Source organism: Doryrhamphus excisus, chromosome 5, assembly GCF_030265055.1.
Source record: "Doryrhamphus excisus isolate RoL2022-K1 chromosome 5, RoL_Dexc_1.0, whole genome shotgun sequence".
NCBI lineage: Eukaryota > Metazoa > Chordata > Actinopteri > Syngnathiformes > Syngnathidae > Doryrhamphus > Doryrhamphus excisus.
This window is the reverse complement of record NC_080470.1, coordinates 4,790,370-4,803,894: the sequence shown is the minus strand read 5'-3', so window position 1 is coordinate 4,803,894 and position 13,525 is coordinate 4,790,370. Positions and strand designations below refer to the sequence as shown.

Sequence of the window (13,525 nt, the reverse complement as noted above, 5' to 3'; positions counted from 1 at the left end):
AAATCAAGTGTTGTGTGTCTTTCTTACCAAGTAGCTAAGAGCTGAAGCCAGCTGCTTTGCCACCTGGAACTTCCAAGAGGTACTGAGTTGACATTTCTGTCTCCTCATAAACAGATCCAGCGGTCCTTGTTCGACATACTCTTCCACAATGATATCTGATACGCCGCAAAAAATGTCAAATGATGTGAAATATAGACACGCGGTATACATCACACAAGTACATGCATTATTGATGAGGGTCTTAATGTGCACTTACTCTCTAGATGGCGGACACACACTCCATACAGGAGCACTATGTGCTTATGGGAGACTTGTCGCATCATACTTGCTGTTTCAAAAAAGGCCTACCAAACAAGATGGTATATATTTGTATTTTGTGGATGGTATTTCAGGCTAGCTGTAGAAGAAGGTGTTTTAAATGTGTGAAGCAATCTCACCAGAGAAATGTCTCTGTGCCCTGAACCAAGCACTTTAAGCACCACCTTAAACTCTTGGAAGGAACCATAACCGGCATCGTCATCGCTTTTCACCCTCAGCGTGCCAGAGAAGATGTTAGTTCTTGTTCCGAGTCCGAGGTGCTCCTCCTAGTGGACAGCGTGGAGACCAGAGTATTGGCTGTTAGCAAATACTACAATGTCACTGGAGTCAGTCTGTGGACGTGGCAATTTTGGCCTGAACACAAAAGTTAAAAAGGGCAGGCAAAGGACTTTCATTTTTTTCCCTCAAAACCTGTTAGGGAACTTCTGGCTTTTGCAGTCTATCCGGTCTCCGAACCTGCGGCTTGGAGAAGCGCCTTCTCTCGCCTCCTAGCCCGTAGTGCAAGCCTGGCGGCTAGACTAAAGTCTACACCATGACTCAGATTCCATTTTTATCAATAACTTGCATTTTGTCGCGTTAGTAACGCAACCCACATTATTACGACATATAATAATGATTTGATGGAAGACAGAACTTACACAGAAACAAAAATTAATTAAGCGTACCTGTTCAATTTCCTCCTTGTGAATGCGATGGATAATGACCTGACTGTCCTGCATGGGTGTCTGAGGGACAGGTGCTCTATCGTTAGTGACCACCAGCAGGTTAGAAATCTCTGCAAAACATACATACATACGTACATACATAATTAAAAAGACCATAAAAGTGTTTGGTTGTATTTACACACCACTATGTAGCAATGTTAGACTTTCATTTTTATTATAGTGACTGTCAATCTCAAGGTCATGTTATTGTTGAACATCATAAGCAAGGCCATTCGCAGCATTCCATTGCTGCTGTCACTGGACGCAGTAAGACAATGCAGTGGGCATCCGTCATGACTAAATGCCCTCATCTGTGTGGCAATGAAGCAATGATTTTTTTTTAATGAACATTTTATTTCTATTTTAGTGGGGTTTTTAGCTATGGTCTTAAACGTTTGATCAGCTGATGAGCAAACTATTTTGGTTTAACAGTTGTGTGCAATAAATTGCTTCTTCAAATTTTTTTTCGTCTCACTCCCATTTCTTCTTTTTGGATTTTGAAGCTCTACTTAGATGTTCCTTAAGATCCAACAGTGCAAAATGTACGTAAATTCTCACAATTTTTCAACTAGTCTTTCAATTTTCAATCATCTTGTCAAACTTCACTGTACATGAGGTTATTGTCAGCATCGGTATTGTGTCTGTGTGTGTGTGGGTGTGATGTTTAGACAAAAACCACACACACAATGTGGTTTTTGGAGGAAGACAATGCACAGGATCAGCCTTCCTTCCTTCAGCTCTCATGTACACTCCTAAGCTAACCTGCAGTCAAAACTACCAGGGCCCATTATTCAACCATAACAGTAATATAAAACCATAATAGCACCAAACTATAGATTGTTTAAAAAAATATGGAATGTTAAAGGTTTAACCTCAGAAAATGATTGTACAGTAGAAGACATCTATTACTTAAAAAATACCTGATTACTCTTTACATTGATAATAATTGTGGAGCATTTCTTTCATATTTAAATAAAATGTTTCCATTAAACTTATTATTATTATGATTATTGGTTGGCTTGGGGTAAAAAAAAAAACCCTATGAAAGGCTTAAACAATAAACTGTTGGAAAGAAGACGTCCAATATTTACACTGTCGCTCAAAACAGCAAAACCTGCAACAAAATCAACTTAAATTACAACTATACAGAGTCTCTTTCTGTGAAGTAAACAAAAGAGTTATAGTTTGACTCCGGAAACCCACGTCTACAACTCTCTTCCTCTCCCATACCGATGTGTGCATGTAAAAATGAGACGTGCCTGTGCACAAGTGGTGGGCCTGTTTATGGCACTATTTGTGTAACCACCCTGAATCTTGCAACACTGATGTACTAAGTCCACTGTCACGCCTGTGTGATGTGAATAAAGGCATAAACATTCAAATTTCAACTAATTATCCATAGTTGCTAAGATTTGCAGAAGAGGTAGGATAGAATAATTTGCTTCTTCTTACTTTTCCTGTTCATTAATCTAACTTCTTAAGCACTATCTCGGTCAGTTTTATCATAATGCATAGTTTACAATGAGACAAGGTGTTAATGAACTGTAACAATCTGACACGCCATAAGGTTATATTGCTACTGCAGCACTGCTTCCCCAAAGCATCACATCACATTACACTACTACTACTTACACTTTCAAAGTCTTACCTCGAGGTTGAGGAGGGCAGCAGCGGAGCAGATGGAACTGAAGATTATCAGAGCGAAGGCTCTGGCCCTCCAGGTACTCCAAGAGCTCCCTGAGAGTGGGTCTGACAATTTCTGTGCCGTGCAGTCGAAACTCATCTGGACTCACTTCAATTTGGAAGTTTTTATACTGTCGCACAGGACGGGATTCCTTGAGGTCAATCTAGAGAACAAGGATTAGTTAAACAGTAAGACCGTAGTCAACAAGTTTTGGAAATAAGGCCTCTAAACAAAGTAATGAGGATGATGAGTGCAAACAGTGCAACTACCTCATTGCAGACCACAGTGATGATGATGTACTGGTACTCAGTGCAGCTCCAGCGGAGAATGTACATGCCTTCCTCATTACCCTCCTGACGCAGCTTTTGCATGGCATACTCCGTACTTAAGAGGGAAACAAACACAGTCAATTCAATTAAAAATTTAATGAAATGATGGTAGAAGGTGTGATCTGAATACTATACTTAAATATAAGTGTCAGGGACAAAATAAGACATTGGCTTTCCTCATAATCCTGCTGCCTAAAATAGTGTGGCAGTGGCATGATCAACTTAATATAATAATGTATAATAATGAAAATGGGGCTGCACGGCTGTCGAGTGGTTAGCGCGCAGACCTCAGAGCTAGGAGACCAGGGTTCAATTCCACCCTCGGCCATCTCTGTGTGGAGTTTGCATGTTCTCACCGTGCGTGGGTTTTCTCCGGGTACTCCGGTTTCCTCCCACATTCCAAAAACATGCTAGGTTAATTGCGACTCCAAATTGTCCATAGGTATGAATGTGAGTGTGAATGGTTGTTTGTCTATATGTGCCCTGTGATTGGCTGGCCACCAGTCCAGGGTGTACCCCGTCTCTTGCCCAAAGACAGCAATTAAACAAGCAGCACAAAACAATTAATAATAATTAATAACTCAGTCTCATCAGGCATTGCTAGTTGTGCAACAACTAATTAGCAGTATCTCATATGGCTAGAAATGTTTATTTATGCAAATGTGTCTTGAACATGCAGACTTTAAGACGAGAAGGTTGAGTTAAGTTAAATAAGAAAAACAGCTAATGCTGGTCACAAAAACTAATCCCAAAATACAAACCAGATAGGACCGTGACAGCCATAGTTGATGTTGTGGACCACTGAAGATGGAGCGACTTCTTTGCACAGGTAGTGGTGAGCATCCACTGTCAGCCTGAAGTATCCATCCACAAGAGCGGCAAAAGAAAGCGCCTCAGTCCGAGATTTCATCTTCAACTCCTGAAAAGACAAGAGGTGTCAGTCAAGCTAGGTAATACTGAATAGGCATGACCATTGATGTGAGCAAACATACAGTCTTTACACTGGTCCCAAACTGGACAACAATGTTCTGATTAGTTGTTGATCTCACCATTTTCTTGTGATCCTGTCTGTGAATTGTGACTATTTCCTCTTTGATGGCTGCGTGCATGATCTCGTGAAAGTCACAGAACCTTTCCCAGCCTTCATCAGCCTCTTTTTTTAACAGTTTTCTGTCCAGCTTGTTCTTCTTTGACTTGCCCTTGTCTTTGGAAATCACTGGCGTCTATTTCAAAAGACACATGGGCTATATTGAATAATAGGTACTTCACATATAAGCAGTTCAAAAGCACATATACACGCTACTACGCTGTCTGTTATTGCTATACATTCTACTGGGACTAAATGTACTAAAAAGTGCAGGGAAGATAACACTTTTACTTACTGTGAAAGGCTTTTTCCTCCAGGAAATGCCTGTTGTACCAGTCACTCTGACTTGAATGTCACACCATGTATCCATGCTCTGATTTGGGCTCTGTCCTTGCATCTGGTTGTAGTATGCTGTAAACATCATCGGATAACACAAGAAACTTTGTTATTATATGTTATGCTGAAAATGCCAATCAAATTTCAGTTAATGAATGAAAAAATACAGTACCACCAGATAGAGCCAATTTAAGATTAGCTAAACTACACTACATATTCCCATTAGTAGCAATTATAATTAATGCATTCTTCTTCTGTAGTAATAAAAACATGTTTTATTCCTATTACTATATAATTACATTGTTGTATCTGTAATAACACATGAAAAAATCCAAAATACCTTTCACCCATTATTCTAGTAAGACTACATGCCAAACAAACAGACACACTAAGATGCAGTATCCTTCAATTGCACCATGATTTCCAAGAACGACATATCAGGAGTCGTACCGAAATTACTTCCATTGGCGACATCCACTTCCCTTGTGACACTGAGACAAACGGGCTCCACTAGCTCACTACCCAGGCCACTGGTCAACCCCTCCAGAGTTGCCAGGTACTTGATCTTCAGATCGTAAAGTTTGATGTTGCTGCCCTTGACTGTTCGGTTGTTGAATTCATTGAGGAATTTCTTGAAGACGTTGTTGATGCGGATGCGGGTCAGTATGTTGCGCTGCTTTATATTACTGTTCAGCGCCTCTGGGATGAAACTTTTGTAGCTGATGGGACAAAACAGACAGAAAGATTATTACTTAAACCTCCTTAATGCATATGCTATTCCTCTGTCAGTTGTCTTTACAGTTTAAAAACAGCACATGTGTGACTAGCTTGTTTCTTACGGGAAGTTTTGTTTAGAAATATGAACATTTCAACCTCTGAGCTTGCAATGAATATAGAAATCAAAATATAGAAAAAGAATATAGAAAATCAAAGCCCAAGTCAGGTATTGGAGAACTTTCTTACTTGGTTTCTTGTGAAGCCATGGACAGGGGCATATCGTTGCTCATTGCATGGTGTGTGATGGCTAGCACAGCCATTCCCAAACACTCGTTTTCTGTCTCATGCTGATCTGACTCTGACTGACATGCCCGCAGGGGCACCATACCTGTCTGAAAATCATGTTGTCCCTGACAAGAAACATCAAAAAATGTAAAATGAGTCAAGTTTAGGAGAGGAAGGCACTCTTTTTTTTAAAACAAGGTGTGTATCTAAAGGATTATATTGATAAAACTTCAGCAACCACATAAACCATGCTGGCTCGCTTCTCCCACAGAGCTTGACATGAACTTCAATAACATTCTTCCCTTGCAGGCCGCAAAGCTGTAATCGGTCAGATTTTTTGGGGGGGTTAATCATTTCTGGTATGTAGGCGTTTGTTTGTTTATCCCTCTGCCAAAGTGCCATTTTTAAATACGCCCAATAAAAGTAACTGATGTTCAAGCTCCAGCAATGATTTGAATGTTGCTTCAGTTGCCATTGCTGACTATTACTACACAGGTAGCTAGTCAACAAGAGCTGTGATTGCTCATAATGAAGCCTTTCCATTCATCAGTCCCCTTATTTAGCATTTATGCACTTCAGTTTTACTTTAACTGTTTACATACTCTATCATGTAGATTTGCCAGATTGCAACATCACCATCTGTCAGGGATGGATTGGGACAAAAATTTGGCCACCTCGCATGTCCTCAAGGGGATATGATGGGGGTACTGAATGAAACCAGAGTACCCCGTGAAAATCCAAGCATAGAGGAGGAGAACATGCAAATTACCCAAATGAAAATTCAAAACCCAGATTTTCCCAATATCCGGCCTGTGGGGCCAACAAACCATTGTAAACACACATGCCGTTAGAAATGCCACGACACTGAACAATATCCCTTTTTATTCTGGAGCCTTGAATAAATAAATGGGAGGCTTGTATACAAGCAATTCAAAAGTCAGTCAAATGTGCCCCTTACATACCTGGTAAAACAGGTAGTTAAGAGATGCAGCATCCAGAAGCGGTGTTCCTTCAGGTGTTTTTTGCTGCTTAAGGCTTCCTTTTAGTTTACTGATGCAGTGTCTCCAAACTGGAGACTCACCTTCAGTGGTGCCATGCCAATTTCGGAAATAAAACCTGAGAAATAAGTCGTATTTATAGACACATTACAAACATTGGTCAATACTGAATACATTTTGCTTGACATTTAAACACATTTACAAATCGTACCTTTCAATTCATGTGTGTTTAGCTGCAGTTCAATGAAACATATTTTTGAACTACATGTATGCAACATTACTCCTTAGTCATTCATTTTAAAGTTGAGGCTGCATGAATGAATATGTATATGTTAAAGTATTTTGTAAAGGCAATTGAACATTTCCTCTACAATTAGGAACATTTTTATAAAGGTGACAGCTTCACCCTGAAACAGATTCATTATAGTTCCATTATTTCCTGTGGGATTTTTTAACCCAATATGTCAATGAAATTGGAGAACCACCAGCAAACCAAACCGATGTACTTCAATGGAAAAAAAAGTATGATTTGACATATACAGTCAGACATATACAGTCATGGAAAAAAATGATCAGACTACTCATTTTTCTTCAGTTTCTTGTTCATGTACCTTTGTTTCGACAAATACAACAATAACAACAAATGAGAAACAGCTCAAAAGAGCTACATTTTTAGCAGTACAATGCTATAGTTAGAACTTGAGTGATTTTGGTTATTATCAAGTAAACCATGGAAGTTGCTCTGTCTTGAATTTAAATTCTTATGAGCTATTTTTGTTATCACTATTATATCTGTACAAAAAAAATTACCTTTAAAATTAAAATTGATGAATAAACTGAAGAAACACAGGTGGTCTAATCATTTTCTTCCGTGACTGTGTATGGACTTAAAGAGGAATTACTTCAATAAAAATAATAAACAACAGTATTTCAATGAAGATAAGGCAAACTTACCTCATACGATAGTGTAACTTAATACTGGTCTCATCTGTGATCTTGAACTCATAGTTAGGGGGGCACCACACGCCTGTCGTCTCATTGTAGAGGGCAAATAGATTATGGCACAAAGGAGAAATTGCTAACGACAAGAAAGGAGAGCACTTTTAGTATACAAATCCCATTTATTGCATTTCATTTTTTTCAAACAAACATTATGACACAATTTACCTTAAGCATTTTAAATAATTATAGTGACCGGTGTAGTGGTGTACGGTTGTCTCTTAGAGATTAATAAAGTATCTATCTACTGTATGGGTATGTTTCTATACAAAGTTTAAACTTGTTCATAACACCACTAATGGTGAGGTGGTTAGCAGGAATGTAAAAATGTCATAATATACAAATTAGATGAGTGAATTTATTCACATCAAAAACTTTGGGTCATACTGCTAATTTTTCTCCTTTACAGTATCCCTTTATTTTCAAGCTTCAACCTTTTGAAATAGTAATATCAAAACTGAATATTTTATTTTTAAAACTGTGGTTCCAAAAGGGTTAAAACCAAATCAATGACATGGTCTGTTTTCCAACTAAACAATCATTACTCACAGCATTTCTTTGCAGCCTCCACGCAAAGCTCCTCTGCAGTATAGCAACCTTTGAAGAACTCCAGCTGATGCACGTCTTGTAAGTAGAAGTGGATCTCCAAGCCCAAAGAGGATGAAGGAGAAGACGTGAGTTGAGCCCTTCTGTTGAATCTCCTCATTTTCCCACAGAGAAGCCTGCTCCACTCCATCACCACAGAGATGGCATGCAGACACTACATTGGGGAATGACAAAACAGGTCAAATTACAATGGCTTCATCCTCAAAACATTTGCCTTAAAATCCATAGAAACGTCCCCAACAGGTTTTGACACGCAGTTAGGGAAAAATGGGCCTGCTACATTTGCAACTTGAACTTATTATGAAGTAGAAAAGTTGCAAACACATTTGCATCCCAGCTGTTCAATACAAAGTTGAAGTGACAATTAGTCAACGTCTAAAATAAGAATGTCATATTCCATCCATAAAGTGCAAATCACAAAATGCTGGTATTTGGGTCATATTGATTTGATTCGTCTAAGGCAGGTGTGTCCAAAGTGCGGCCTGGAAGCCATTTATGGACTGCGACAGTTTTTTTTATTGGCCCCTGGCACAAATAAACACTGTATAATTTAACAAGGATTTTTTATATATGTGTATGAAAAGAAAAAGCCATAATTTTACAATGATAACGTTGTAATATTATGAGAAACAAACAAAAAAAATTAAAATTGTCATTTCTGGACATTTGCTTGGGGAAAACGTTACAATAATATGGGATTATGGGAATAAGGTCAATATAGAATAGGAATATAGTCATAATATTTACAAAAACACAGTTGAAATACTTCAGAAATGGAAAAAGCTGCTTATATTATTATATGAGAATAAAGTCAAAATACTAAGAGGGAAAAAAGCTGTATTCTACTAATAAAACACTTGCAATTTTACTAGAATAAACCTGTAATATTATGAGGGAATTTTTTTATTTTAGCAGCACTGAGCTGAAATATTAAATGAAAATATATGACATCATAATGTCGAAACAAACTAAATAAAGTTGTAATTTTTGAAAACGTTGGTTGGTGAAAAGTTATATTATCATGGGAATTAAATCATAATATTACAAGAAGAACATGTATAAAGATTATTAAAATCGTTGAAATACTTATTTAAAAAAACATGGAAATAAAATAGCAAACAGCAGGTTCATACTAATAATATGCTTTTTCACTTCACAAAGCTGAGATTTCCCAGCATGCTTTGCTGTAGTTCCAACAATCACTTTTGACAGCTTTATCCCTCTTTAAGGTGTTATTTTGTACAGGGTGCTTTCATTAAGTAAAACATAACAATAGGAACAAAAATAATACAAAAATGGCATCCAGGGAAGTCCTAATTTGGTTGTACATCTGGACAACTGTGACAACCACAACTCACAATCTTCATTGCATATTGAGAAGCACTCTGAACTCTGCGGAAAGTGTGAAAATCCAACATTTGTTGATCTCTCAGCAAATATGTTAGCATATTGTCCGGCTACTCCAATGTGGTAGGTAGCAAATCCTCACCTCAAATTACATGAAATTATTCCAATTTCATGTGATGACTGCTATTAAAATCTACCATTTGAAAACATTACCTTTTCCATTTCAATGATGTGATTGGTTGTAACATACAGTATAATTTAAAAAACAAAATTGTAATATATGATATTGGGAATTAAATTGAGTAAAGCTGAATCCATGTAATATATTTTGCACAAAAGCAAAATAGAAAAATAACTTAAAAGTAAAATATTTCTACTTTTCGTCATAGGAAAATGATGAACTGTGTCCAAGAAATTAATATTTACGTTAACATATTTAAAGTTGCAGTGTCACACTATTGTAAGAGATGATTTATTATTAACAGGGCCGCATCATGTTCTGCAACAGTTTGTTATGTATATTGCTATTCTTTACGATAACCTAGAGTCAAATTCAACACCCAGGGCTTCATCTTCCTGTCTATAGTCATGGGGCTGAATACACATAAACACATATACAAGGAGGTGAACCGCTAGCTTAGTCGACATTAGTTAGCCTATTCTATTAGCCAGGTTGTCACCGAGTAAGGCCAAAAAACACACACACACTCAATAAACAACACTTCGGGAAGAAAATGGAAACAATGTGTGTGTACGTAAAAAGCCAGAAAGAGATATAAATCTATTTCGAATAAAATGTTGCGTCTTTTACTCACCTAGCAAGCTGACAGACAGCTGGCAGGTTACTTCCGTTTCGTTTAGTACATTTGACGCCCCGTCTGAGTTGAAGCTGCTCTCCTACAACTGTTATTAAAATCGCTCATCTAAAAAAATGGTGAGGGAAAAAACGCCTAATGCTGCCCAGTTTCGAGTTTCTTGAGGGGATTATTTGTGAAGTTTCGAAGACACAATCACTCGGCTCTGCTAAGACTTCCTGACAAGTCACGTCCCCTTTCCTGAAAACTACGCAGCAACAGTGGCAGCAGCACGAATGCTGATTGGCTCGTTGGGCCATCGTTCAGAATGACGTCACAAGCTCCGCTTACAATAGACATTTAACATACCGTACCTTCAATTGCAAGTAGAGCAAACAGTATTTGTTGTATGGAAAAATCACATGGTAGAACTACCATGTTTTACTGTAGCATTATGAACATTTACACAGTATTATGAGAGTCTACGAGAGTTATGATGTATATGATTATTATATTGTATTTATGTAGGTCTTGAATGTGAGGTTAGGGTGAGACAATTGGGTTGTCCATCATGAGTCTGTGGGGACTTCCTCAGTAATTCTGTCATGTGTGACTAATAAGCTGTAATTTTGTCCTTTGGTTAAAGTATTATTTTTATTAAAATCGTCAGAGTTACTACAATACATACACAAATTTTAAATATATAGGGATACATTGATTAAAAGTGACACCACTACATGTGTGCTGAGTAAGTTATTGTATAAAACATCTTAATAATGTTACATCATGCACTGACATAATCACATAGGGAAATCAATGTAAAAGCACAACCAACTGAAGTTGCAAATGAGTAGTTTTCCTGAACATATACTCACATTTCTCCACATGTTGGACCACTAGCTGAACACACGTTCATCTGCTGTGTCAAGTTGGCAGCCATCCTTCAGTTATCACAGTACTGTACCTTCGATGGGGACAGCATCAGCACTGTGATAACTGAACCAGGGCAGCCTGTCAGTCAGTTTGTGCAGTTCATCCAACTATCATCCGTAAGGTGTTGATTTTCAGGTGTGCCAACACGAGCGTAGGGGGTATACAATATATAATTCATATACACAGATTCACATACATTATTATTTCAAGTTTCTGACATTGACAAAAGTTAATAATAAAGGAATCCTAACTTTACATTCCCTCATCCAGATGTAAAAAGCAAAGATTTTTTTCAAGCCTACAGAGGATTTTGCTAAATAAAGTGGAACAACTTTAAATTACAGGTGCATCTCAATAAATTAGAATACCATGCAATAAAATATTTGATTGCAGGAGTTCAATTCAGAATATGAGACCAATTAAAGTTTTGCAGTTAATTTGCTGACGAGAGTGCAAACCAGAGGTTCACTGTATGTTTGTTTTTTTAAGATTTATGGTTGTTATGAAGTGTAAGCTGTAATCATGAAAAGAAATTACAAAATCTTACAGAAAGGTATATTAAAATGTGAACAAAAACAATCAAATCATGATGTACAGCAGTGGTGTCCAAAGTGCGGCCTGGGGCCCATTTGCAGTCAAGGACCCATTTTTTTAAATAAAGCAAACAGACACAATGTAAAGAGATATGCAGAAATGACAATACTAATAACACAAATCTTTGTATTTAAAAAATACAAATTTACAAAATAAAATATATATTTTATTGATCCTTTGCGGGTAATTACTTTGCTACAGCAGCCACATTTACATACATACAGTACAGTATGAGAATAAATAAAATGTAAGTGAAAAAGAACAATGTAAATAAAAGGCAGTAAGAATAAAAACAGCCTTTATGTACATTATGTATAATCAATACTTGCGCAATCAGTATATACTGTATATAGTAATTTATATACATACACACAATCCAGACTAAAAATACATGTACAGTTGTAAACAGCTAAATCCTAACTTGGCCTTTTGTTCATGTGTGTGTTAAACAGTATGATGGTTGTGGGTATACAGTATATGAATGTATGTAAAATGATCAACTGCATTCTTTGTATGTGGCCAGACCAGACAGTACAGACATGTATTGCTACAATTGCTACCCCATTAAAGTGTTATTTTGAGCACAACCATAATAAGAAGCAAATCTGTTTTATCATCCTAAACGCTAAACATGCTGAACTTCCTGCGGCTTTCTTCATTGTGTTTACAAATATTTCCAAATTCTCTCGAACAACATCCATGTTTCTTGCTAGGCCTGTTTCATTATTCATAGCCGTTGCAAAGGCCGAGTGACGTCAGACTTGTTATGAGTCTCCACATAGGCCCCGCCCCCTGGTTGGTGACGTAGATCTCCGACGTGGCGGCTCCCGCCTCCTCTTCGGTCCCACCCTCTGGACTTCATGTAAACAACTCCATTAACCCCGCAGCTCGACAATGTCTACGCGTGGTGTGTAAAAAGGCAAAAATAACACGGCCATGACGCTATCACAGCACATCTGCTGACCTCATTAAGTTATTCATTTCTTTGTTATTATTTTTAAAAAGCGCAGTGACGTTCAAACATAACAGCGTCCGCCAACGTGCAGTATTTTGATATCTTGATAAAAGGTAAAGCTTCCATAGGTTAGGAGTTTAGCATTACAAGCTAGCTACACATAAATGCCATCGCTCTCTAGTAACAACAGAGACGACGATGAGCATGGAGCGTGTTGCACTTCTAAACAATAAAAGTCAATAAAATAACCACCCCGCTATTTACGACGTTACATAATGTTTACGTACGCGTGTTTAAAATATGTATCAGCACGCATTTTCAAAAGCAAAAAAAGTGCAACATTGATACGGAATAGTGTACAGGCTAACGTTAACGCCCAGTGTTGTGCACACACACCCCTTTCTGGGTTAAAAAAAAACACCCAAACAAGACACAAGATCCTAATATCAACATGTAATTTTTACAAGCACCTACGACGTATTTAGATAAAAGTATCATTTAGCTCACTTACCTGCATTCCGCTCGTTCAGAGCCCCCTTGTTTACATGAATATTTTTAATGACGCAGCAAGAGCACACCGAGCAACGTGATTGTCGCCATTTTTTGTTGTTATTGAATTCTCCAATGCCATGTGACAAGAGGATCTTGATTTAAAAAAAAATAGTCTTCCGAGTACGAAAAGAAAGAAAAAATACATATATATATGAAAAAGATTCAAATTAGCCTGAAGCACGTTGATCCTCCGACTTGTTATGGATTAGTCTGGTTACTGACTAGAAGGCGTGCGCAATGTTTGACAGCTCAGGGACGGAGCTTCCTTGCAACAAGTCCTACATCAC

At 37.7% G+C, this 13,525-nt stretch overlaps 1 protein-coding gene across 3 annotated transcripts in view; it reads right to left on the bottom strand.

Annotated features, from left to right (window-relative positions):
* Positions 1–13,525, bottom strand: part of jak1 (Janus kinase 1) — a 21,006-nt gene extending 7,481 nt beyond the window's left edge. The window contains exons 1-15 of one of the 3 annotated variants that reach the window (XM_058073795.1): positions 13,198–13,525; positions 8,007–8,217; positions 7,413–7,536; positions 6,423–6,576; positions 5,422–5,585; positions 4,909–5,177; positions 4,418–4,533; positions 4,085–4,258; positions 3,797–3,954; positions 2,976–3,090; positions 2,671–2,869; positions 984–1,093; positions 438–584; positions 257–344; positions 28–155 (exon numbers count right to left, since the gene is read on the bottom strand). In XM_058073795.1, the coding sequence (XP_057929778.1) occupies positions 28–155; positions 257–344; positions 438–584; positions 984–1,093; positions 2,671–2,869; positions 2,976–3,090; positions 3,797–3,954; positions 4,085–4,258; positions 4,418–4,533; positions 4,909–5,177; positions 5,422–5,585; positions 6,423–6,576; positions 7,413–7,536; positions 8,007–8,217; positions 13,198–13,203 (2,163 nt within the window). In that variant the 5' untranslated portion in view covers positions 13,204–13,525. Of the gene's footprint in view, positions 1–27; positions 156–256; positions 345–437; positions 585–983; positions 1,094–2,670; positions 2,870–2,975; positions 3,091–3,796; positions 3,955–4,084; positions 4,259–4,417; positions 4,534–4,908; positions 5,178–5,421; positions 5,586–6,422; positions 6,577–7,412; positions 7,537–8,006; positions 8,218–10,225; positions 11,033–11,079; positions 11,146–13,197 lie in introns of those variants that run through there. The other 2 variants (XM_058073794.1, XM_058073796.1) reach the window with 2 other exon arrangements.